Source organism: Syngnathus floridae, chromosome 11, assembly GCF_059516105.1.
Source record: "Syngnathus floridae isolate MCC-2025c chromosome 11, RoL_Sflo_1.0, whole genome shotgun sequence".
Taxonomy (NCBI): domain Eukaryota; kingdom Metazoa; phylum Chordata; class Actinopteri; order Syngnathiformes; family Syngnathidae; genus Syngnathus; species Syngnathus floridae.
In genome coordinates, this window is record NC_142423.1 from 9112441 (window position 1) to 9137649 (window position 25209).

At 41.5% G+C, this 25209-nt stretch overlaps 1 protein-coding gene across 2 annotated transcripts in view; it reads left to right on the plus strand.

Annotated features, from left to right (window-relative positions):
* megf6b (multiple EGF-like-domains 6b) overlaps positions 1–25209 on the plus strand; it is a 40683-nt gene that overhangs the window by 9405 nt on the left and 6069 nt on the right. Inside the window, exons 5-18 of one of the 2 annotated variants that reach the window (XM_088390900.1) lie at positions 16239–16361; positions 19636–19758; positions 21379–21504; positions 21817–21939; positions 22196–22318; positions 22404–22541; positions 22931–23053; positions 23416–23538; positions 23624–23794; positions 24158–24289; positions 24382–24510; positions 24581–24709; positions 24812–24946; positions 25011–25145. In XM_088390900.1, the coding sequence (XP_088247026.1) occupies positions 16239–16361; positions 19636–19758; positions 21379–21504; positions 21817–21939; positions 22196–22318; positions 22404–22541; positions 22931–23053; positions 23416–23538; positions 23624–23794; positions 24158–24289; positions 24382–24510; positions 24581–24709; positions 24812–24946; positions 25011–25145 (1833 nt within the window). Of the gene's footprint in view, positions 1–16238; positions 16362–18095; positions 18408–19635; positions 19759–21378; positions 21505–21816; positions 21940–22195; positions 22319–22403; positions 22542–22930; positions 23054–23415; positions 23539–23623; positions 23795–24157; positions 24290–24381; positions 24511–24580; positions 24710–24811; positions 24947–25010; positions 25146–25209 lie in introns of those variants that run through there. The other variant, XM_088390901.1, reaches the window with a different exon arrangement.

The following is a 25209-nucleotide window of genomic DNA, read 5'->3' on the forward strand; positions in this document are numbered from 1 at the left end:
GCGTGATGTCACTTAACCTGTCATGAGTTCCAAGGGTAATGATGACACATTGCAATTGGGTGGAATAATAAAGTGATGGATTGTGATTGCTTGGATTTAAGTTGCGCCTTTCAAGTGTCATTTGGAAGAGTAGACCAAGCACAAAATGAACTTTTGAAGGAAATGGTGTTAGCGGAAGATAAAAATCCAACAAAAACATTTTGTAAAAGAAATTGCTGGCTTTGATCATTTTGGAGAAGATTGTTGTTTATTTTGTATATTTTATCAGTCTGTCTCAGGTTTGAGAAATGCACCCACTTAGGAGATCAGCATTATTTTTGAGCTCAGTCAAATTTCTGCCATGCACAAATATTTATTTAATCAGTTATTGAATGTTTATGCCCACAATAAGGACCATTAAGGAATGTCATGAGAGCCATGCCCTCCGTAACCCTCTCCATTGTGAAAATAAATCCCCCCCACCCCAAACTTCTTGAATTGTCTTTACTTGGGATCAAGAAAAACATTTGCGGAACCTTCATGCTGTGCTAGCCTAACACTTGACTGAGGATTAGGAAGAAAATCAAAGCCACATGTGCATCTTCTTCCAATGTCTGATTGTTGCCATTTGTTAAATGCTATTACTCTCCTGTTATGATGAATATCCAGCTCTTAAGTGCGTAGGCGGGATGGCAGATTATGCATCGAAAATGTTTCCTGTCTTGCATCAAGCGGGAAATACTGTGTGCTTTCATTTTGCTCCTCTACCCAGGATTAATGTGACCATGAAAGTCTTTGTAAACCATGAAGCTCTCCAGAACTTTGTCACGTGTGATTGACGAGCCCATCCGCTTTTGAGAGGCCAAAACATCCGAACGTTAGCTTGTCTTATGACAACCCAACTTGACTACAATTTTTATATGTTAGTAAAAAACAACAAAAATGCTGATAACGGAATATTTCCGAAGCATTGTGCCTCATCGGAATGACTTTAACAGGCTCCATCTGAGACATCTGCTGTTTTACTTAGCTTGAGTTATGACATTTGGAGTTTCTAATTATAAACACACAAACCGAGGGTGAAAGCCGGACAAGGTCAGGGTGAGAATTTATGTTGCTAGCTCGTAACTATTCACATTGGCGAGCGCAATTGTTATAAATCGCGACTTAAATGGACCATTCAGAGTCACTGACCTCTTGTCTGTTTTGGACATTAGGAGCTTTAATCTGCATATTGTTAGCAGGCAGCGCAGCGTGACTGGCAAGGCAGCTGAAAGCAAGCAGATGCACTGTAGGCGCTGAGTCAGGCATTTTCGCATTCTTATTTTCCACCTGGTTGCTGCTACTATTTATGTGTTTTTAAGGGAAGGGATACACCTCCTATTTTGGGATGTTGAGGTGGGGGAGTGCAGGGCTTGCTTTTTTGGGGTGGGGACTAAGGATTTAAAATTTTCACTTCAATGTTTTGTGTCTCTAACCTCACACCCACCGTCCTGTGACGTGAGGCGCTAATGAGAGAGAACCGCTTTGTGCTCCGAGGGTGCGATTTGCCTTTCTACCTGCTGCTACTTCCCGCCGAGCAGCCTAATCTGACATAATTGTGCGCTGGGCTCCCGCTCTGTCTCATTAGCCTCCGTCGGTGATGAAAGGCCGCTCTCGGTCATGCTGCAGGCGTCAAGGCCTTCAAGTATGTGCAAATCAGACATGGCAGCGGTTTGCAAAATATCATTATGGTAGAAGTCATCAGCCAGGGCGACTGGAAACATCCGTAGCGACATCCAATGTGTCGTCTTCTCTTCTCCCGATTAGCGTTTTAAACCAAGCATTTCACCTATCTGCTGTGTTATCCTGACACGGGAAGGTCGCCACAGGGCAAATCTCTGACGTTTTGCAAGCCACAAAAAGCAGATGCTAATCTGACAGAAATGTGATGCGACAGATTCACGTGTCACAAGTGCTTTTAAACACCCATTGGAATCTCACTTCTGTCACAGGAGGGGGTCTCTGCTTTACATCCATTGCTCATAGCCATACCTCAAACTATTTGTGACAAAATCAAGAGTGCACTCCACTTCAAGACATCAAAAGCAATCATTTGGCCTTTTCCGCATTTTCTATAATGATGACTTTACATCTCTGCTAGTGATAAACCACGGCATGCTTCAACATAAATATAAATTCCGGTGACATTGTTGCCCTTGAACACAGGCCGGTCGTCAACCAAGGACCCCCTTTCGTTGGGCCGTATGAGCGACCATAAATCCAATGCATTCCGCATCTTTGATGTGCTGACTTTGCTGATATAAGCAGGAATCAAAGCATCTTAACAGAACCAAATGATAAGGCTGAGTTTATAATAAGACCATTAAAACGTAGTACGTCTCTAAAATAGAGCGGAACTGTTGGATTTTGTCCACAATTTAGGGAGCGCGTTATCTGCGCCTCACGGCAAAAGCCTTTGCCAATCACCTGTTATTCAATTTACTCACTGCGTGCTCGTTTGATTTCTTCAGATTTAGGAAAATGCAAAGACACTGAAGCAGAAATTAGACTTAGACAGCTTGGTTGAGTTCAATCACAATTCTTGTTCAAAAAGCTCTGTTTTCAGGAAAGTGCAATACAGCGCTGGGCCCTTCAAGAGCGGAAAGTCTCCATTCAGAAAAGGGCAAAGTCCAAGGTTGTTAGATCAGTTTTATATTCAGTAGCACATTGTGGGCCGGGATTGATGGGCGATGAGTCTTCGGGGTGGGGCAAGTTCGAAGGAGAGTCTGCTTCCATGCGAGTGGTGCTGGTTATGGGCGATTCGGTGTGTTGGTGGGGGCTGTTGGTGTGTGTGTGTGGAGGGGGTTGTTGTCTTCCATCCCGTATCTCGGCCTTGGCGATCATCTTTGGCCGAGTTCTCGGGTGGCTCCTTCTGGCACCAGCTGGTTTTATCTCCACGTGACCTTCCTGTGAACATTCTCCTCCAATCTCGGACATACACTGTCGTACCGCATTCAACCGTATCTTTTTCTTTGTTAGGTCAAGATATTTCCCTCTGTGCAGAACGTTCAGTAGTAATCAAAAACTGGCGTCTAGCATTAGTCAAAACATAAGATACAATCAAGTACTGAACGGTCAAGACGACTGCGGCCATGTCCATGATTCAGAGAAAAAACATCAGGCATGCATTCCACAGTTCCTTAAGGGTCATTAAGGTATTTAGGCAATATATCAAAAGTCATTTGTTATTTCAAAGTCCTCAGAAATATATATATCAGATCATAAAGTTATAAAAACCTTTCTCATCACCACTTATCAAAAATGTCTAGTTATGTCTTCTTTATTGATTTGGTGTGTAGGTATAATTATATGCTTCAAATGTTTCTTTTATTTATTTAATATGTGAATATACTTGTCTGCTTATGTACTTTATTCAATGAGGTTTGAGCATATCTGTTTTTGTAGCGAGGCAGGACTTGTTGTATTTCGACCTCATTCCTTCACTCCCTCTGTTGACCTCAGTTTTACTGAGGTCACCAAAATCGTTGATGCCACCAGGGTCCCTCTGTTGGCACACCACGTCCCTCTGTGGAGCCGCTACAAGTCCCTCTGTGGGGCCGCCAATGAGTGAGAAAAATAAATATAGATAAAATTCATACCCAGACATTTGTAAAAGATGGAGAGTGGAAAGGCAATTGGCCTAGACGACATTCCAGTGACAGCATGGAACTATCAAGGAGAGATGGCAGGGGAGATTCTTAAAAAGCGAGAAGTTCCCCGGAAAGGTGTTGACTTCTATTTCTTAATTCAGACCACGGCGATGCGCAGAACTGTAGTAGCTACAGAGGTGTTGTTATGTTTATTAAGCAAAGCATGAAGTTATCGGAAAGAATGTTAGAAGCGAGGCTTGGAAATCTACTAGCCAAAATAATGGAGAGTGTGGCAGAGACAAAGATAGGACATGCAGATGGTTGGTGGCACAGAAAGATATGGAAACGATCGCTCTGCAGTCGCGGCCCCTAACAGGAGCAGCCGAAAGAAGTGGAAGATGAGAAAGAAAATGTGAAAGAGAAATACATAAACAAATAACGAATTACATACGTAAAACAAATAACGAAATACATACATACATATATAGTACATACATATAGACAGACAGACATCGAACAATTGCCCATTCGGCCACTCAGCCCTTCAGTCAGTCACTCAATGAATCACTCAATCAATAAACCAACCAATCAATCAATCAACCACCCAATCAATCAATCAATCAATCAATCACACAGGTGTTAACTAATTTGTAATTGTATTGCAAGCAATTCAAACTCTAATGGAATATGATGATGTCCATATCTGTTTTATCAAATTCTAATCCTACTTTACCTTTGTATAAGGCACAGGTGTCAAACTCAAGACCTGGGGGCCAGATGCAGCCCGACACATGATTTTATGCGGCCCCCGAAGACAAATTGTGCTTTTTATTCATGAGTCATTACTCGAATTGCAAATTGTCTTCACTTTTAATAATATTTCATTTTTAAATATTAGACCAGTTTTTATTTGTCTGATTTGAAAGCGAGTTACTTGTCAGTTTGTTTTGTAGCTTTTACTCTATATAATATGAGGTGCTCACACATTTATTTGGGTATGACAGTCATACCGGTCCTCCGAAAGAAGCTATGACTACACTGCGGCCCGTGAACAAATGAGTTTGACCCCCCTGGTACAAGGGATAGCCTTCTCATTGATCAATCACGTATCTTAAATCATGCTTTTCCTCCTTTGAAGCGACTATGTACTTCAAACCCAAACGGCACCATTTTATAGGGAAAAAACTTGTTGAATCTATTTGTTTTCGACATAATACTACCGCAATCATCTTAAATTTGTTCAGTTTATCAATCCCTTCCATTGTTTATCCTGCAATCACGTGAATAATGTGTTATTCAAACTTTAACGTTCATAATCCACCTGTTCCCAATTTGTTTGGAGTCTGTATGTTATTGTTCTAATTTTTTACATTTAATACTCTCCCACCTATTTGATCCTATCTTGTGAAGGTCTACAGTTTATTATGAGCTATTTTGAAACTCTTCACACTTGTTACCAGGCTTTGGCTCCATCTCATGATGTTGTCTCCCATTCACTTCATTTCTGCCGAGCTGCTTCTTCTCCTCCGTCCAGCATGTTGAAGACTTAAAAACCATCAAATCTGAAAACACTTAAAATCTCACAATTCCCCCCTTTGTTTTTTTTTTTTTATTATTTTTCTACCTCCCCCTTTTGACACATTCTAAAAAATGTGTCACAATGGTTAAAAAGTAAAAATAACAATATCCATGGTGACATACCCATCGCCAGCTGGACTTCGGTGTACCTCCAGATGCCATCCTAGCCTGGAATCACCAATTCTCAGTCCCTGAAACTCGACTGGCAGCATCTCCCATGGCTGTATGAACAAAAGCCACCACCCACCTGTAGCTGTGCATGCAGCTCTCCGTACAATAAACATCCATAATACCAAAAAATAAAATTCATAATGATAAAAATAATCCACACATGGGCGCATGTCAAACGCATGAAATAGAAAATTGGAGCCTGCCGAGCCTGTCATGAAACCGATCACATTTACAAACTCGTTATGAAAAGTAAGGGGTTAGTTGTTAATGCATGTTCACAGACATGACACAAAATTCTCCAAGACTGCAGTTGACAACCTGCAAAGTAAAGCAAGTTTAACAAATAAAGCACAATCTGCTCCCTGGGTTGCTGTTAGAGGCTGCAATACAATTAGGTAAAACATCAAAACAAAGCAAGTCATCACAAATTCCGTCACATACATTTCGTCACACTGTCAGGTAAGTCCAGAGTTGTTGTCATACACTGTCTTGGCTCAGAGTCTTGATTGTCAATGCTGGTATAGTCACGTCTGGTCATAATCTTGAAATGGGCCTTCTCCATTGAAGTCTTTTGTTGTCAATGGTGCCCCAGAGTAATCCTAAACCCATATTTAGTCCAAAATGAGCCCTGATCAATCTTGCTTTTTTCAAATCTGTAGTATCTTTATATTTTTCAGGTGAGAGGAATGTTATCCTCTGCTGTGATCACATCACCCCAACCTTAAATCATGTTAACCATTCACAATACACAAACCCCATCCCAAGTACAGACTTGACATTCATACAGCATGACAGACAAACTGTCATCCCACAACACACACATAAAACATACAATATTAAATTGTAAAAAGAACCCTCCCTATGCAAAATTTTCTCCTCAATTAAAATTTCCCTTTTTTATTTTAAATCCAAAATTAATATCTAATTGTCTGGTCTCCTGTCCTCACATCGTTTGCCAATATGCATAATACTGGAACATGATTTAACTCCCCATTTAGTTTGCTCACATCTCACACTTAGACTATTTGACACTTTGTGTTGAGCTGTAACTTCAATATTTCCACCTTCTCATATTTCTTCCACTAAACAGTTCCATTTTGCTTTCAGTTTAAATTCATCCCTCCAAATAACTACCTCTGGCAAAAAACCAAAAAATTTTTAGAGCACTCCCTTTTACTGTCACCTTGTTCCTTCATTCATCTCCTCACAAGCATTACTGACCCTCCTAAGAAATAATGATACTGAAAATAATGTTTAAAAAATATACACAGCTTCCTCCTGCCACTTACACTATAACCTTGGATTATCGTTCTCATTTTTGTTGATGCCAATTCTTAGAATTAAAAAGAAATACTTACTCTTGATAATTGAGTGACGCTATATCACAAATTTTGAAAACCTTCTTCCATGTTCCCCCTTTGTTCCTATCAAAACCAATTAGAAATATTTTTGCTGTCATGATCATCATTGTGGCCCTCACACTTATTGTTCTTGTATTTTAAATTGGCAATTTTTGTACATTTGGAGCCCTTTGAGACTTGCTTGTGGGATATATAAATAAATTTGAATTGCCTTGACTTTATTATTATTCAACTTCTTCTGCATTCCTCTTCCTTTTATTTTAATCTTAACTACTTCCACATAATTCATCTGATTTACTCCATTACACTTTTAACCTCCGAGATTCAAATTCAAATTTCACATCCTCACTTCCAACATTGCGGTAAAATTTTGCAAAGTTTCATTTTTTTTCCCCTTCTAATTTCTTCTAGTTTTCCTTTTTTCTTCTTTTTTTTTTTTCCACTGACTCAACTCATTTCAATTTTTTTTTTTTTTTTTTTAACTGTTCATCTTATGCCTACCTATTCCAAAACTTCCCACTCCCCAAATTTCAAATTTTCAACTTTAAAATTCACGCCCAATTTTACAGAATTCTTTCTAAATTTTTATCAATTTTCTAGCCAATTCATCACATTCCAAATTTAAACATAACCTTGTAGCTTTCCCCGAATTTTTATTCAGCCTCTTCGCTTTCACACGCAATTTCTACAGAAATGAATAATTCTAGTTATTATTGTTAATCATCTGTGGCCCTCGTAAGGACAAGCCACACCAGTAATGGATGGATGGATGGATTGTTAATCCTAACCCCAAATGCCGATCATAAATTGCCATTTAAATCAATTGTCGCAAGGGTCATGTCAATGTATTTGTTATTTAAAGCCCTACTGTATTACTATTTTGCCGACTATCCAGAATTCCAACTTTCTTATGGCCCCTCACCCATTCAAGCTGAAATATGCATCCTATAAGTCAGTCGCAGTTGATGTGTAATTAAATTCTGTTGTTTTGATAAAGGTCAATTAAGTTTAGCAATTCAGCCTTCTGTTGCCCGAATCCAAATTTTCACTGGTCCAATTATAAAATTTCATTATTTCAGTTAGATTAATTATGTCTTCGAAATGCTAAGTTACATATAAAAATTTATGATTCAAAAGATTTAATTTCTATTGATCAATGTCCACCTTGCAAAGTTTCTGATCACGCGGTTGTGTAATTTGTCAGTGCATCTTCACTGTCCCTATCTATGTATTTTATTTTTTTTTATCCCCGTTTCAGTGTCAATAAGCAGCCTTATTATTCCCACTTTTATCAAAACTCCTCAGTTATGTCTGCCCCAGCACCCAAACACACTTCCATCCCTTTTGTCCCACACTCCACCAACTTTGTAATGCTTCAGCAGTCTTTAGCAATGTGTCCAGTTTGACTTCATGTGACTCGTGCAAGTCTTTAGCAGCCTCTCCTCTTAGATTCTCATGATGATGATTCAGGGCTGGACCGTCCGCCATTCTCAAATGCGTCCATCTTGTCTTTGTTCTTTCAGTCCATTTTCTTTTTGATCTGCAACTGTGTGTATTCCACCAACTATATGGTTCTTGTCCTGTGAAGAGCTGTGCTTGCCCCCTTCAAGCATGATAATAGTTCCTGTTGTTCTCCCAAAGGTCAAAGGTGTCTCATGACCAGGGACAGTCCTCTGTTGATTTTGAGGCAGCCAGTAGAGTACAAGGACTCAGTTCAGGACTTGTGCCATGCGCGAGGGCAGAACACACTGGGACACAAATTTCACAAAACTATCTTCGTGTTATCAGTCTTCATGTGTAGTATTTGTTCCTTACACCCCAAATCTTCCCATTAACATATTGTATCCTATCAGTTGCGCACACACATCATCTTACTATCAAGCCGCCCTTATCAAAAGCTTTTTTTTTTTTTTTTTTCTCGAGTAATCCATCCACCCTACCCATTAACACGGCTAAAATCCTCGTTCCAGTGTTTATCATCAAATAAAGTTCCGAAATCCTTTGTAATAAACTGTAATGTAATTTAACAATCTACCAACATGGTTGTATATGCGGTGAATGTTATTGTTCAATCTATAGGTCATACAGCGCCTGTGTTCCAACTATGACACTCCTCCTTGGTTTACCATCTCATAAGTTATTGTTGTCAGCAGCGCTAAATGATAGTGCTTGAAAGTGAATGTCTTATCGCCCAATTTAAAACACATGCCGCATTTGAGCGAGTATTTATTCATTTATTTGCCATCCTCATGTTAGCTGGCATGTGTCAGAATTAAAATGTAATTTTGCTTTTAATTTTAAGTCTTTCAAAATTGCTTTATCCTTACTGCACCGAGATAAACTGTCAAATATATCTTTAAAAACAAACAAAAACAATCTATGCTCTGCACAGACTCTTAAAAGTGGCACCCAAATGCCAGATTACAAATCAAACCTCCTCCTTCACTCTCACATTTTTGATAAAACAGTCTACTTATCTAGACACTGTCATCACATACGAAATAATGGCCTGCAAATTAAATATAATGTCGTTGCTCTGGTCCCTCAAAACATGTAACTAGGATTTGGACAATTATTAACCCCCATCAATTGATCAATTTTCTCCTCACTAAATTCCTAGCCTGTTAATCTATCTGCATAAAGAAGACATTTACAATGCAGGGGATAAGAGAATAACAAGGAACACCTTAACAATAAACACAAGGAAAACCTAACAATAAACAAAATAAACCCAAACCACAATCAAAACCAAATAAACTCGGCCCATGACCTATGTAGACCAACACAGTACTCCAAATATTTCCCCATTAAAAATTTAAGCCTTTTTGTGTAGAGCACCATTGATTTCTAATCATTGACCTAATTTTATCCTTAATTTAATCCCAATCACGAATGCCCCCTACTTACTTTACTTGGTGTTCTTTTAATAAAAAGTGCCCCCTTGCAATGTCGTTTTTATTTGTTGTTTTTAACTCTAAGTGATTCAAATCTTTGACTTATCCTTACATGTGTCCTTGTATAGTCTTATGTCATAACCAATCAATAATTCCCCCTAAATTTAAAATCTGCAATCATAATTTAATTTTATCCAATTCTACAATGTATGTTCTCTCTTACTCTCACATTTTTATGAGGGCTGGGCACTCTCCTCGTTGGACGAGTTTCTGACCACAACCCTCAGATTATTCTATCATTTCTAATTTTTACATTTAACAATGCAAATCTGATTAACCATTGTCTAGCACACCGTTTCCGTGCACCAATTTAACGCAATTCCATCCTTTATAACGAACTGATACACAAAGACAAACATACACATAAACAAACACACGGGCCCACAACATAGACATGACAATCTTCCCAGTTGATAACAAGGGTGGGGGGGGCAACTGAAGTGCGGAGAGCCTCGCCATCACCACGTCGCACAATGTAACCCCCCACCTCTGTCCAAAAGGTGCATTTGTGCCCACCTGACCGTTTGGCCCAAACTTTAGAGCTGCACCCTTTTGAAAACAAAAATGATTACAGTTTAACCCCACCACACAATGGGATATAACCTTTATGCTAATTAAATATACATTCTTTATCAAATTCTTGTTAAGCCATTTTTTCTGACTCCAACTCTCATGCAAAATCAAAATAAAATCAACAATTTTATACAAATCAACTTATTGTTCTTCATGAACCACAAATCATCACTTCCATCCCATGAACAGCACCACAACTAATCACTCACTTCTTCAGCTGCGCCGCTGTCCCATCTGACAGCCAAGCCTGCTTTCCACACAATATCATCATAGACACACTTCAACAATTATGTAGCGACCTGGTTAACCCAGTTACCCTTCGCCCTAGACAACAATATAAGTCTCTAAGGTCGCACTATTGAAGTCGCCAGGCATCCGTCCTGCTATATCAGCGATGCCTTCACCATTTTTTTTTCTTTTTTTTTTTTTTTTTTCTTTTTTTTTAATTATATTTTTTTTTCACGAGTCCCTGACTCGTATTGGTGGCCTGGCCGATCCAATCGACCCCGACCTTAGGCAACAGTATAAGTTCCTAAGTGTCTACTATTGAGGCCACTCAGGTGCCCATATGCTAGTCACTGGCATCCCACAAGTTCCAGCGGTGTGAGCGCCCTTTGCTGATCAGACAAAGTCCTCACCACCTTTCTCTTAATTCACCACGACTCGGACATCCCAGATGTCCCTCGCCTTAGACAGCCCTATAATGTTCTAAGGTCACACTATTGGAGTCGCTCGGCATCCGTACTGCTATATCAGCGACGCCTTCACCTGTTTTTGTATTTTTAATTTTTTCCACAAATCACTTTTACCAAATTCCACACAAACACACACTTCTATACAACCACCATTCCTGAACACAGAGCTGAAATTATTAATTTTTGTATTCCGCTTTCACTCCACAATATTGCTGAACTGGGAGAGAGAAAAAAAAAGTTTCCCCCTTACCTTTTGTGCCGATCGGACTGCAATACTGTTGAGCAAGAGCGGAGAAGGAAGAATCCTTTGTGGAGCATGCACTTTCCCTTCTGAAGAAATCACGTCGGATGGTCACCATTTGTTGGATTTTGTCCACAATTTAGGGAGCGCGTTATCTGCGCCTCACGGCAAAAGCCTTTGCCAATCACCTGTTATTCAATTTACTCACTGCGTGCTCGTTTGATTTCTTCAGATTTAGGAAAATGCAAAGACACTGAAGCAGAAATTAGACTTAGACAGCTTGGTTGAGTTCAATCACAATTCTTGTTCAAAAAGCTCTGTTTTCAGGAAAGTGCAATACAGCGCTGGGCCCTTCAAGAGCGGAAAGTCTCCATTCAGAAAAGGGCAAAGTCCAAGGTTGTTAGATCAGTTTTATATTCAGTAGCACATTGTGGGCCGGGATTGATGGGCGATGAGTCTTCGGGGTGGGGCAAGTTCGAAGGAGAGTCTGCTTCCATGCGAGTGGTGCTGGTTATGGGCGATTCGGTGTGTTGGTGGGGGCTGTTGGTGTGTGTGTGTGGAGGGGGTTGTTGTCTTCCATCCCGTATCTCGGCCTTGGCGATCATCTTTGGCCGAGTTCTCGGGTGGCTCCTTCTGGCACCAGCTGGTTTTATCTCCACGTGACCTTCCTGTGAACATTCTCCTCCAATCTCGGACATACACTGTCGTACCGCATTCAACCGTATCTTTTTCTTTGTTAGGTCAAGATATTTCCCTCTGTGCAGAACGTTCAGTAGTAATCAAAAACTGGCGTCTAGCATTAGTCAAAACATAAGATACAATCAAGTACTGAACGGTCAAGACGACTGCGGCCATGTCCATGATTCAGAGAAAAAACATCAGGCATGCATTCCACAGTTCCTTAAGGGTCATTAAGGTATTTAGGCAATATATCAAAAGTCATTTGTTATTTCAAAGTCCTCAGAAATATATATATCAGATCATAAAGTTATAAAAACCTTTCTCATCACCACTTATCAAAAATGTCTAGTTATGTCTTCTTTATTGATTTGGTGTGTAGGTATAATTATATGCTTCAAATGTTTCTTTTATTTATTTAATATGTGAATATACTTGTCTGCTTATGTACTTTATTCAATGAGGTTTGAGCATATCTGTTTTTGTAGCGAGGCAGGACTTGTTGTATTTCGACCTCATTCCTTCAGAACAACTGTAAATTTGCGAAGAAGAACACGTGGAGATACGGAGCGAGACTTCGTGTCTCCATGTTTATTCCTTCTATGTAATTTGGACATGACAGTCCATTTTGTGACTGTCTGCCAAAATGGCCGCAGGCCACTTTCCATCCACCAAAATGGCCACTGCAGTACATCTCACTCATATAGCCGGTCTACGGATGTAGACAGGTTTATAACAAATCATTTCTGGATTCCTTCAGCTCGTGTTTTGTGTCCCAGACACTCCAAAAAGCTGCTACAGGGTCAGAGTCAGGAGCAGCAGGTTCCGACAGGTACAGTGTTGATACAGCACACGCAACAGGTCAAAGGGCAACCCCCGCGAGGTCCACAGGCATTTGTTGAACTGCACACATCATGAAATTCTTTCACTTTCACTGACCGTAAAATTGAGCACGAGAAGTCAGGAACCTTTGGGGAATCTTCATTTTTTAAAGGACATAGTTTGGTGATGTAGTGAAAACACCTCACACATTTCTAACTTATGTGTGAGATGAAGAAGGTGATGTGAACGTGTGCGTGGAGGATTAAAGGTATCCAGCTGTAGCGGAATTACAGGGGGAGACAAAAAAAAAATTACATGAGGTAATGACAGCTGCTTGTTAGGAACAGAAACACTTTTGACATGGAAATGTCCATTTATGATGTTCATACACATGCTTGCATGCATACAGCAGTCAGAAGATGACTTTTACTCGAAGAAGACTGAGGGCAGAATCAAAATTGTCCATTGCAACTAAATGGAGTAAAGGGTAAAATTCTAGTCTCGTCGCATTAAGTGCTTCTCACTATAACTTAACACCACTCATGTGTTGGGAACAAGAGTTGCACAAATACGACTGTTTTAATTCTCTGCTTATCCCAGTGACCTGATAGCTGAGTGCTTAGTTGGCAAACCTTGTGGAGCTTCAGCACAAATGTCCACATTTCCTGTTCTCCACAACTCCAAATCGAAAAAAAAAGCCAACTCACCCAAATAAAAAAAAAAGCCAACTCACCATCTCCACATGTATGCCCTTAGATTATACAAATATCATATTTCTATAACACCAATTCACAAGAGCTCAATCCCCACAATTAAATTGTGTCAGCATCCATTTGCACCCATAAAGAATTAAAGACAGCATCAGTTAGGTCTTATAATTATGCATGATAAATACTTTGCTGTCATCAACAACAGTGAAGGGGAAATTCTACTGCACCCTGCGTGTGTGTTCATGTAGCAGCAGGGGGCAATGTTTAATTAAAATGTGCTTCTTTTATTGGGACAAAAAAAAAAAAGCGTAGCCAGTAGTTTCCAGTGGCTGCTCTCTTTTATGTCATCAACATCTGCTTATCCACAAAGGAATTGACATTCATGCACTCCTTATGTGAAGTTTATTTAATTATATATTTATTTTATTACTTCAGCACTTGAGGTCAAACTGCTGAATGCAATGTAAGGAATCGTGTCCGTTGAAATAAACTTTTCTTGGGTCGCTTGCACGGCAGGTCAGACGTGAAGATGTGCTTCCTGAGAGAGAGTCAGTCCAATTTCCAGCTGTAGTTCACGGATGGTTTGCTCCTTAATAGGCACGGGAGATGTGACTTTTTCGTGGCTTGTAGTTGGGTCTCTGGAGTGCCTGCCCACCCATCAAGTGTGAAATTACATGACTGAGATGCCTTTGTTGGAAAATGCGATTTTTTTTCTTTGGGTACTACTTTTACATGTTTTTTAGGTTCAATGAGGATTTTGTCCAGATATGACGGTTACTGACAACTAGACCCTTGTGACCCTAGAAAATTGATGGATGAGTGCATGTGAGTGTGTAGTCTGTCAGTCACAACCTACCTACCAACCAACCTACCAACCAACCTACCAACCAACCAACCAACCAACTAACTAACTAACTAACTAACTAACTAACTAACTAACCAACCAACCAACCAACCAACCAACCAACCAACCAACCAACCAACCAACCAACCAACCAACCAACCAACCAACCAACCAACCAACCAACCAACCAACCAACCAACCAACCAACCAACCAACCAACCAACCAACCAACCACAACTGTTTAAAGAGGGTCATTAGTGTGCTTAAATAATTGCTAAATGTTAACCAAAGCCGTCCACAAACATTTTATTTAAACAGGCAGGATGTTTTAATAATACAATATTGTTTGTCACTTCGCAAATTTGTACGTATCTTGCCAAAAGGAAATAGTCGTCACGCCAAGTGGAAATGCAAGACTCGCAGCAGATCTTTTCAGATTAGACTCTTAAGAGGAAACTGGTTTGTGGTATCCATGGCGCCCCCCTCCCTCCTTCCCACAGAACACACTCCTCATCCCGCATGAATGCTGCAATTTTCCGCCCCGTGGCTCCCAAGATGATATCTGCTCTGGGGCTCTTTCTTAGCAACTCGTAGTCAATCGGGATATTAGTGCGATCCTCCCGGGAACAGTGGCGTTGGTCCTTATCGCAGGAAGTCGCACAATGCAGCACTGGAATGTAAACCCTCTCAGCTTGCAGCTGACTGTGCAGAGGGAGTGGGGGTCGCAGTTTCGTGCAATCAAATCTTTAGACCCAGTTTATTTATTTTTCATTCTTTCCCAGAACACAATGTACAATGTGGTGAAATGCACTTTTTTGTAGCCATTTCTCAGTCCCGTTTGTTTTGCGTTTCATTACAAAGAAGACACAACATCAGTAAGCACTTACTCCTAATGATGTTTGGGATCTTGTGCTATTTATCCAGAACAATGCTCTACACCTTCACCCATTTGTATGCTAAAGTGAACCCTTGCTATGGCCCAGAATAGTTCACGTGTTTGACATATCGCGAGCCATGATGTCCTCTCACCTTAAGCTGAGCTGCACTGTGATTGCATGAGGCAGTTTCACTTCACCCTTATCTGATATCTTCTGTTTGATATTTCTGCCTTCATAATCCGTAACTGCTAGACAAAAAGCCAAAGAAAAAGCAAAACAAAGCTCTTGTGTGAACCACCACACCACCAATGATATAACAAAATGCAACTGCTTGTCTCAATTACAAACTGTAACTTTAAATCAAGCTTATATATAGAATTCCCGTGACAGATTTAGTTGGAATCATTATTATTTTTTTAGCTTCCAGATGTCCCAAACTAAAGGCATAATCTCCACTAGCCAGTTGGCGGTTAATTTTGTCTTCATTCTTTTTCTTTTGGCTTTGAGAAAATGTTCAGGCTAATTGGTGGTGAGTGTAAGCTGCCTCTTGATTGACCCCATGCGCTGCAGGATTCAGTTCAAGATCCCCCTTTTGATAACGTTTCATCAAGTCTCCTCATTCAAAAGATTTTTTTTTTTTTTGCATTTGCAGGTCTCAATGGATAATAAAGGCTCCTGTCTTTAGTTGTAATTTGCCATGTGCAATGTTGGCGCGTGCTTCACTGTCAGCACCTGGATCAAGACAGTTATTATGGGCTGTCTGGAAGGGAAAAGATATGATCTGGTAGACTTGATGACAAGTCTGGCGTGATATTGCTGGGGAGCAAAATGACTGAAAAAAAAAAGGGGCTTCTGATTTTTGGACGGGCACTTTTGCAACGAACTTCACAGAAACAACATTTACAAGTGTCTTATTTCCTTTCATTGGTTATTTTATGTTAATATTGGAATAGTTGCTCAGGGTTTCCAGTAGCTCTTTTAATCAACTCTTAAAATTGGCGCAGCCATTTTGACCCTAAAATTTTGGCTTCTGCTAAAAAAATATACTAACCTCACTGTGGCTTATCTGTTTGCAATTTAGTGAGCAGGATATTAACTCTTTCATTTTATTTCTCCTGTCAGATGTGAACGAATGCGAGGAGTCCAATGGCGGATGCGAAGCTCTGTGCTATAACACCATTGGAAGTTTCTACTGCCGCTGTCCTGCAGGACTCAAACTGAGCCAAGATGGCAAAACTTGTCAAGGTTAGAGTCCACTATGTTGCATTAGACACTACTGAAAAGTAGGTTTAACAATTTGGTCAAGATTTATGCTGTTATCAATCTTGGCTCCCATTTTTCACGTAAAAATGGAATCTCAGATTTTTGTCCTCACAACATGGAAAATGTATTATTAAGCTATGTTCTTTCTCCAAATTTCCGCTCCCGACAAACCCAAATTGTTTCGCTGACATCTTCCCTTTCATTCTCTGCCACTGTTTGATGTTTGTGACGACGGTAGGCCAACATGTGGTTGGTTTGATCAGACAAAATTATCAGTAATAGTAGGCTGGAGGACTATTGAAACATCCTATCCACGCAATGGTAATTAGAATTACTAAGAGTGGTTGGGAAAATTGTCACAGATGGAAATCATAGGCATTGGAAGGAAACTGCTACAGGGCGAGTTAGAGTGAAACCTCAGACCTGTTAAGTGAGTCACAGAATCTATTCTGCAGCGCCCAAATCATTTGGGAGCAGAGACAAGGGCTTGATTTGCATGGCAATCAATCATTCAAATTCAGCAGCGTTGTTAACAACACTCTGGCGTATCAATTTAGGAAGACATTTTTATATTCACTTTACAAATACTTCAAATAGCAAGGATTAAGTACATACTGTATTTAGGGATCACTAAGATGCCAACCAACAATTCATCTTTTGTTCGGGGAAACTTCTAAGACAGCCTCCTGGTCGGTTTTTTATCATGTTTGCATGGATTTCATCATGCCGCCATGAGTTTAACATTTCAGTCGTCACGCCGAAGAAGCTTTACGGCTCGCATCGATGCAAAGGACTGATGCTCTGCCAGCCTTCCAGCAGCTGAAATAACAGTGAGCTGCCACTTTACGTATGTTAGTGTACAAATAACGACCACCGTACCAGATTTTAAAATTCATCTTTCGCTGAACCATACCCCAAAAAGCGCAGACTATCAGGTGGTGTGGCGGTCTACATTTGCTCTGTGATCTGTTTACTAGAGTGCTGTTTTGGCCCGGCGGGCTAATATGTCTGCATATTGACCTTAGTAGACACAGGCGGTCTCATTCCTATGTCAGATGTTTGGATTGGAACTATGGAGTTGGACTTCTGGCAAATTTTAAAGCCCACATTCTTTTTCTTATACATGTCAGCAGCATCAAAGACAGAAATGTATTGGCTCATCATGTGTTCGCTTCTCAACACCTGGCTGCTGGTTCCCCTCCCAAAAACACGCATACTTAAAGTATAAAGTATCATTTCATGCTCAAGTCACGCTCTCTGTCCTTTCCAGGCTTTTCTGTCACAAATTGTTGCTACCCTTGGTTTCAACCTCATACTACACTCCAGTTTTTGTAAAAGTCTGTCACAACAAGGAATGTTCAACACCACTTTTTTTCCGTCCAATACTCACAAGTACCAATACCGTTTTTGATGTATAAAAATTATATAAATATAAAAGTATCAGTGTCTAGTATCGGCAGCCTCCACGAGTCTTGATAGTCTCCCTAGTCATAACTCATACATGTATAGAAATAGTTAAGTCCAAGTATGTAATTTAGTACATAAAAAGTCAACTGTAAGCATACACCTCAATTTTTGCAGAAGTGTCAGCAGTTGTAGGTGCTTTGTGCATGAGGGGGGGGCGGGTCTTTTCTGTGACGGACAAACTGGAGCTTTGGGAGGGTGAGAATGTGAGAGGAAGATGGAAGGACACAAAACTCCAGAGGCAGTCTAGACTGAGTGAGAGATAACCCCACCGGCATTCCGCACGCTCCCATTTTTCATAATGATTTTCCCGGTCTTCCAACTGGAGTTTTCGCTTAGTTTTTAAGTTTGATTAATCGTGTAGTTATACTTTAGTCCCTGAGGGATACTACCACAAAATGGTTTTGGCATCAGGATGGTGGATTTTCCTCCTGATGCTTGTGGAAATGTTGCAGTTTTTTGCATCTGCTGCAAACTACCCGTACGGTTTCTACAGGAGGCTTTGCTACAGGCCGCATTGTTTCTATGGTTACCATGGCTACAACCCGCCTCACGGGGCTGCAGGTAAGTGAGGACTTCCTGGTCAAATTCCAAATTGGGCAATCGGAGCAGTCTGGGAGTTTTTGGAGATTCTGACATGAGATGAATGCACATTGAAAACATGCTATCATCACTATTTTCTAGCATGACTGAACAAAAGTATATTTTAAATAACGACAAGCATTCTTTTGATCTCAGAAATACGTCAAATGAAATTCAGACATATTTTTCACTTCTTCCGTGCATAATAAATTCAACACTCACAAGAGTTTTGTGTGTGTGTGAGGGCAAAGCGCTAACGTGCCATCAACCCTTGCGGTTAGCGGGACTTGTTTTCCCCCAAATCAAATCACGACGAGCAGCACGCACGGAAAAAGGGAAGAAAAGTGTTGAAGTGACTCCTGCCAGCTGCTGCACATAGAGCGAGGCTGACGTTTGGCTGCAGAAGACAAGAAACACAAGTTTTAAAGACCCCTTTGTGCCCCCCGTGTCCTCCCGTGCACCATGTGAACATCAAGACAAGACGCATGTGCAGTGCAAAGTGCTCGATGAGGTCCAGATGCTCCCGTCCACTTGCCACATTGTCCCGCACAGTGACAAAAACACTCTTTTAGCCAATTTTTTTTCACCACTTACACTATGTGCAGCACTAGAAAATAATTGACACCAGATTACAAATAAAAATGAATACAATTGCGTGTGAGGTCACATTGCTTCCCACGAATGAATTATCCACAGTCATTTATGATGTGTTACCTGCGTTTGTCAGTCATGAACTCACTCACTGCTCCCTTCACGTCGTTCAGTTAAATTTCTGCTGAGTTTACAGAAAGTTGGAGGACAGTCTGATATGACTAGTAATTTATCAATCTTTGACCTTTAATTCAAGACATATAAAGGAAACTAATTGCGGTCATGTTTGGCTCACCGCTACTTCCCTCGCTTCTTTTTATTGTCTTTCCAATATCGTGGCGTGGCTAAGCGGAATGTGGATGTGTTGGCTTCGCCCGCACTGGGGAAAGAATTTAACTGTACACTAGTTGCTACCACATGGTGGGATTTGTTGTGCTTCATTTGCATCGCAGTTACTTGCTTACTTGGCCTGATCCTTCATCTCCTCAACTCCCTTATCGTAATCCGTCCTTCCAGCCCGGCAGCTCAAGTGGAATTTAATTTGCCATAATGACAGGCTTTTTCTCTCTTCCTGCTTCCGTATCCCATCTTAAACTCACCGTCATCCTCTTTCCCGCAGATATTGATGAATGCCAGGTCCATAATGGCGGCTGCCAGCACAGATGCGTTAACACCAGGGGCTCCTACTACTGCGAGTGTCAGATGGGATCTCGCCTGCACGTCGACGGACGCACATGCCTTCGTAAGTACATCTAATGGTTGTCTGTGTGTTCGCAAACTTTAACCAATGCAATTGAATGCATCAAATCAGCAAATGGGAATGAATCGACTCAACTGTATTCGTCGGCAGCTCCTCTTGAAATTAATTCAAGCAGACGTTGGCCGTGAAATCACACAGCATGAAAGCGTCTGAATCGGTTCAGCATCCAGCGGCGGGAAGCGCTCCTGCTCATTGATGACAGCTGGACACAATCCATCTGCTGATCCACATTGTTAGCTACAGAATTGGCTTGAAGAGCACCTGTGATTAGGATTGAGGCCAGCCTTTTACTTGTCGGAAACCTTTCAGAACATATGCTTAGTTTCATGTTGAGGAGTATAAGCCGGTCACTGGATTCAACAATCAAAAATGGTCCCGGCTAGCGTTTGTAGATCATCATAGCCCTCCCCCCCCTGTCTCTGCGAGTCTGATTGCAGCGATAATCAGCGTCTATGTGGGGCCAGGTGAAGTCCCGTCGTGAGACTTTGCAGGCTTGCGGTCTGATGCGGTAAAGCTGTGCAGATGCCCTTCAGGAAAAAATCCAAAGTATGCTCACAAATAAACGGAAATTTTCTTGTGTATCTGGAGGGTTTCTTTTTTCCCCTTCACAGAGTGATCACACGCAGGGCTGGTTAAAGGGCAAAACGTTCCAATCAGTACATCAGTGGTTGGAAAACGACAACAACGCACGTCCTCGAATGAATCCGATCTCGGCTTTGCTTATCTTATCCCGTTCTAGATCTGACCGCAGAGGTCAGACCCGTGCCACACGCCCAAAATGTTTAAACTGGAAAGCTCTGTGAGGTTTGTCATGCGCCCTTTGATGGATGGATCATGACTGTAGCCTTGCACAGCCAAAAACATAGACCCATCTTGTTTTGGCTCAAGTGATTGAGTTCAGCTTGGTGAGATGATTGGGATGGTCATGTTCGCAACCTCATCATTGTATGATGTGGACTTTAAGCCTTGATTGTTGCCCCATTTGCGCTGATGGCACGCAACCATCATCAAAAGGATGTCAAGCCGGCGATTACTATGAGAACCGTGACGTCAAGCTTCAGTGCAATCAAAATTCAGACCAAAACCAGAGATCATCCCTCTAATAACTTATATTATGAAGTGGAACCCGGATTTGCGAATCTCCCAATTGGGAGTCTTTTAAGCTACAAACTGTCGCTCTGTCCATTGTTGTGTCTCAAGTTGTCTCAATTTGTGTAATGAGAGCCACATGGTGGTAGTGATTTTTTTTTCCTCCCTGGGAAAGTTTACCAAAAAAAAAAAAACACACACAAAGAGAATTGCACACTTTCTGAGTCTGCTAGCTTAAATAGTAACACAAAAAGCTAAACATATGTTGTGGTTTTATAACCCTTTAATACAAATGGTGCAGCAACACATGTGGTGAGACAATGACAATATGCGGAGGCATACGTTCTTTATCCTCAGTGGAAAAAAATTAAACTAGGACCGAACTGATTAATCGGAGGATATTAGCACTTTTAAAATCGACAAAAATCAGCCGATTATAACTTGATTTTTTAAACATATTTTTTACACATTGCAACATGATACAAAGCTAATTTTTTTTTTTTTACTTTGTAGCCGTCCACTCTTGCGCCCTCAGCAATGGTGGCTGTGAACACTACTGCATCCAGCAGTCTACCGCTCACTTCCAATGCCGCTGCAAGCCCAACTACGAGCTGACAGAGGATGGCAAGCATTGCAAATGTAAGTGCCCGCACCTGGAAAGTAAAAATAATCATGACTTAAATGTAAAGTATACCTGGCCCCAAAAGCTAATAGTAATTATCTTTGTGGACACTTGACTCAGAATGAAAGCAACACTTTGCATAGTTTTCTTGGCATGCAAACAATAGCTTTCTATTTGAAAATGACACTCGCTTACCAGGCAACTTTTATTCCCGAGGGACTTTTCTTTTCTTTACACTGAACGCAAGGATGTCATTCCTGACACAAGTTAAAAAAAAAAAATACACTTGAATGCATTTTCCAGTCAATGCTTCCTGTGTGTCTCGACAGTGCAGAATCCCTGCGCCGAAAACAACGGAGGCTGCATGCATCAGTGTCGGGCCGACGGCGGCAACGCGCACTGCGACTGCAGGGTGGGCTTTATTCTGGCTGAAGATGGACGCACATGTGAAGGTAAAACCGCTGCCCGCAAAATTAGAAGTAGACATCATTATATTGCAATATGATATGAATCGGTTGAGTTCCAATTCCTGAGTCTGAAACAAGGTCGGTTGGTTTAATTTCTGTAATTATTCATAGCAATTGGCATACGCTCAATATTGTTCAAGACTCATATAGTGGTGGATTTTTTTTTTAATTCTAAAAAAAATAAAATAGTAACTTCTGCATGCATTTTACAAAGTGATTCTTTTTTTCTTTTTTTTTTTAGATATTGACGAGTGTCAGACTGAAAAGGCCAACTGTGCTCACGGCTGCCACAACACGCCGGGCTCCTTTGCCTGCGTTTGTAACGCCGCCTACGAGCTTGGATCAGACGGCAAACAGTGTTACAGTGAGTTTAACTTATGTGACCTATCAATCATTACATAAAAATCACACCATGAGGCACTAAATTGATACACCGGCTATTCCGATAGGAATCGAGATGGAGATTGTGAACAGCTGCGAGAACAACAATGGCGGATGCTCCCATCATTGCCAGCATTCCAACAGCGGCCCAGTTTGTACCTGTAACCAAGGTTACCGCCTCCATGATGACCTTAAAACCTGTGTTGGTAAGAATGAATTAATTGAATGTGAACTGTAAGTTTTTAATTTTATACGACCTCGGCGACCTGGACCACCCTGTTTTGGATGCCATTCAAAATCAGTTGGGTTTCTCCTTTGGCAAAAAAAATTGTTGCGTGTAGCTTGCCAAGCAACAGTTTAGAATTAGTATAGAAGCTCTGACATGAAACCTAATTTCAGGTTTGATAATAAACACATCTTTCCGCCAAAAGCTTTTAAGTCCTCAAGATCTAGTCACTTCCCATTGTTCACTCGACCCACATTTGACTTCTCAAACTGCACGATTTGCATTATTTCATCCTTTAAAAAAAAAAAAAAGTGCCTCAAGGCAGCAGATCGTAAAGTTTGGTCTCACTGCTTGTGTTGCGTTTGGCAGACGTGGACGAGTGTGGCCAGCGGAGCTCCTGCTGCCAGCAGAACTGCGCCAACTATCCCGGAGGCTACGAGTGCTACTGCTCAGCGGGCTACCGCCTTAGCTCAGATGGATGCAGCTGTGACGGTATGTTTAAAATTCCACACATTTATGAAAAAGAAGAAATATCCCATTTGTCTTTCTCACTTTTACATTCACGCATCAGTCATTTAGACTCCAGACACAATATTTATTCGGCATTGGCCGATGATCTCATTGAGTTTAAGTTCTTGCAAAGTTGGAACAGTTAAAAATAGGTCGGTTGTAGGTACACTGTAAAACGTAAAAATAAGAATTCCAACTATTCTCAATTACAACCACAACATTGATTAGCCCAAAATGTATATTTACAGTACTTATCCCACTAAATACTTACATTTAAGAATGTGTTCAATGTGTATGTTGTTAAGGAACAACTTTACAGCTGTCTTTTCTCTCTTGTTGTTCAGACATCAACGAGTGTCTGTCAGGCAACGGCGGTTGTGATCACACGTGTCAAAACAACGGCGGCTCCTACCAGTGCTTTTGCCGACGAGGATTCCGTCTGGATGAGGACCGCTTGTCCTGCATCCGTGAGTACTGTCTGAGAAAGCGTGGGCGAGTGCCAATCCCCCGTCGGCATGCCAAACCCAAATCTAAACTCTTCCTCCCCCGCAGTTCTGGACAACGCAGTCGAGACCCTGTACAGCGGAGGCGCCGCCGAGCTGCCCCTGATTCGCCCCCAGCTTACCTTGCTGCATGACTACAGCCAACCTCTTGAGCGCTACGACGACTACGAGGACGACGAGGGCGACCTGAGGGCCGAGAGTAATCTATCTGAAAAATTTGGTTCGTATTTCTTGAGTTATTGAGTTTCCGCTAATCCACGGCTCTGAGTCTTATATATCTTATATTCTATATGTCACGCTGACTTTGTTCACACCCACAACGGCGCAGAACCCCAGTTTTAAAATGTGCCAATCTGTGTGCGTCTGCAAAAATAGCACATATTTACACTGCCACCTACTTATCAAGCTTTACGTGTTATGTTATTAATTATAGACTTTTTTAAGGTGCACCCCCTACACCACACAGTTGTGAAAAGTGCACTAAAAAAGTGCCACACAACCCTTTTCACCTGCCAGGAAGGCAAAGGCTCTATTTTGTGTTGATGTTCAAAAGTTCTCCTAAAGTTTGTTTGGTGACTTGTAGTGTGTTTGGACGACACTTTCGGGAACGACTGCAGTCTGACGTGTGACGACTGTTCTAACGGAGGAAAGTGTAACACTCGGAGGGATGGCTGCGATTGTCCCGACGGCTGGACGGGAATAATCTGCAACCAGAGTGAGAACACAACAATGCATTTTCTTATAATTTTCTTATAATATGGAGATTTCATTCTAGTGAGACCCTCTGTTGTGTTTTCACTGTCACAGCGTGCCCTGAGGACTATTTTGGTCAAAACTGCTCCTTCCCTTGTAAGTGTAAGAACGGCGCGAGCTGCCATCCCATCACCGGGAGCTGTCGCTGCCCACCAGGCGTCAGCGGGGATCTGTGCCAAGACGGTGAGTTGTGTTTTCAGTACTCGGTCCTTCAGGCAAAACACAATTCAATAATTTGGTTTTCTATGTGCAGGATGTCCGAAGGGGTTCTACGGCAAGCAGTGCCATAAAAAGTGTAACTGTGCCAATAACGGACGCTGTCATCGCACTTACGGAGCCTGCCTATGTGACCCCGGGCTGTATGGACGCTTCTGCCACCTCCGTAAGTTGACATCGATTCATAGATCGAAATCTACAAGATCCTAAAACGATCAAATAAAACTCTGACCCACCACCGCCAGCAACTGTTGCTTTCTTCTTCTAGCTTGTCCAAAGTGGACTTTCGGCGCCGGCTGCTCCAAAGAGTGTCAGTGCATCCAACACAACACTGCAGAGTGCCACCGTCGATACGGCACGTGTGTGTGCAAACCCGGTTATCGAGGCAACACCTGCAAGGAAGGTGAGTAAAATATATCTTACTGTCCTTTCTCTCGTATGTGAGCAGCTTTATTTTCCTGCTGCAGAATGCAGCCCAGGCACGTACGGCGGTGGCTGTGAGAAAAAGTGCGCGTGCCCGACCGGGGTGTCGTGTGACCACGTGAGCGGGGAGTGCCAACGAGAGTGTCCACCAGGTCGTCACGGCGACAGCTGCGAACAAGGTGGGTAACCTTCAGTTGAATGTTGAGAGATTCCTGAAAAAAAAAAACATTTGTACATAGTCAT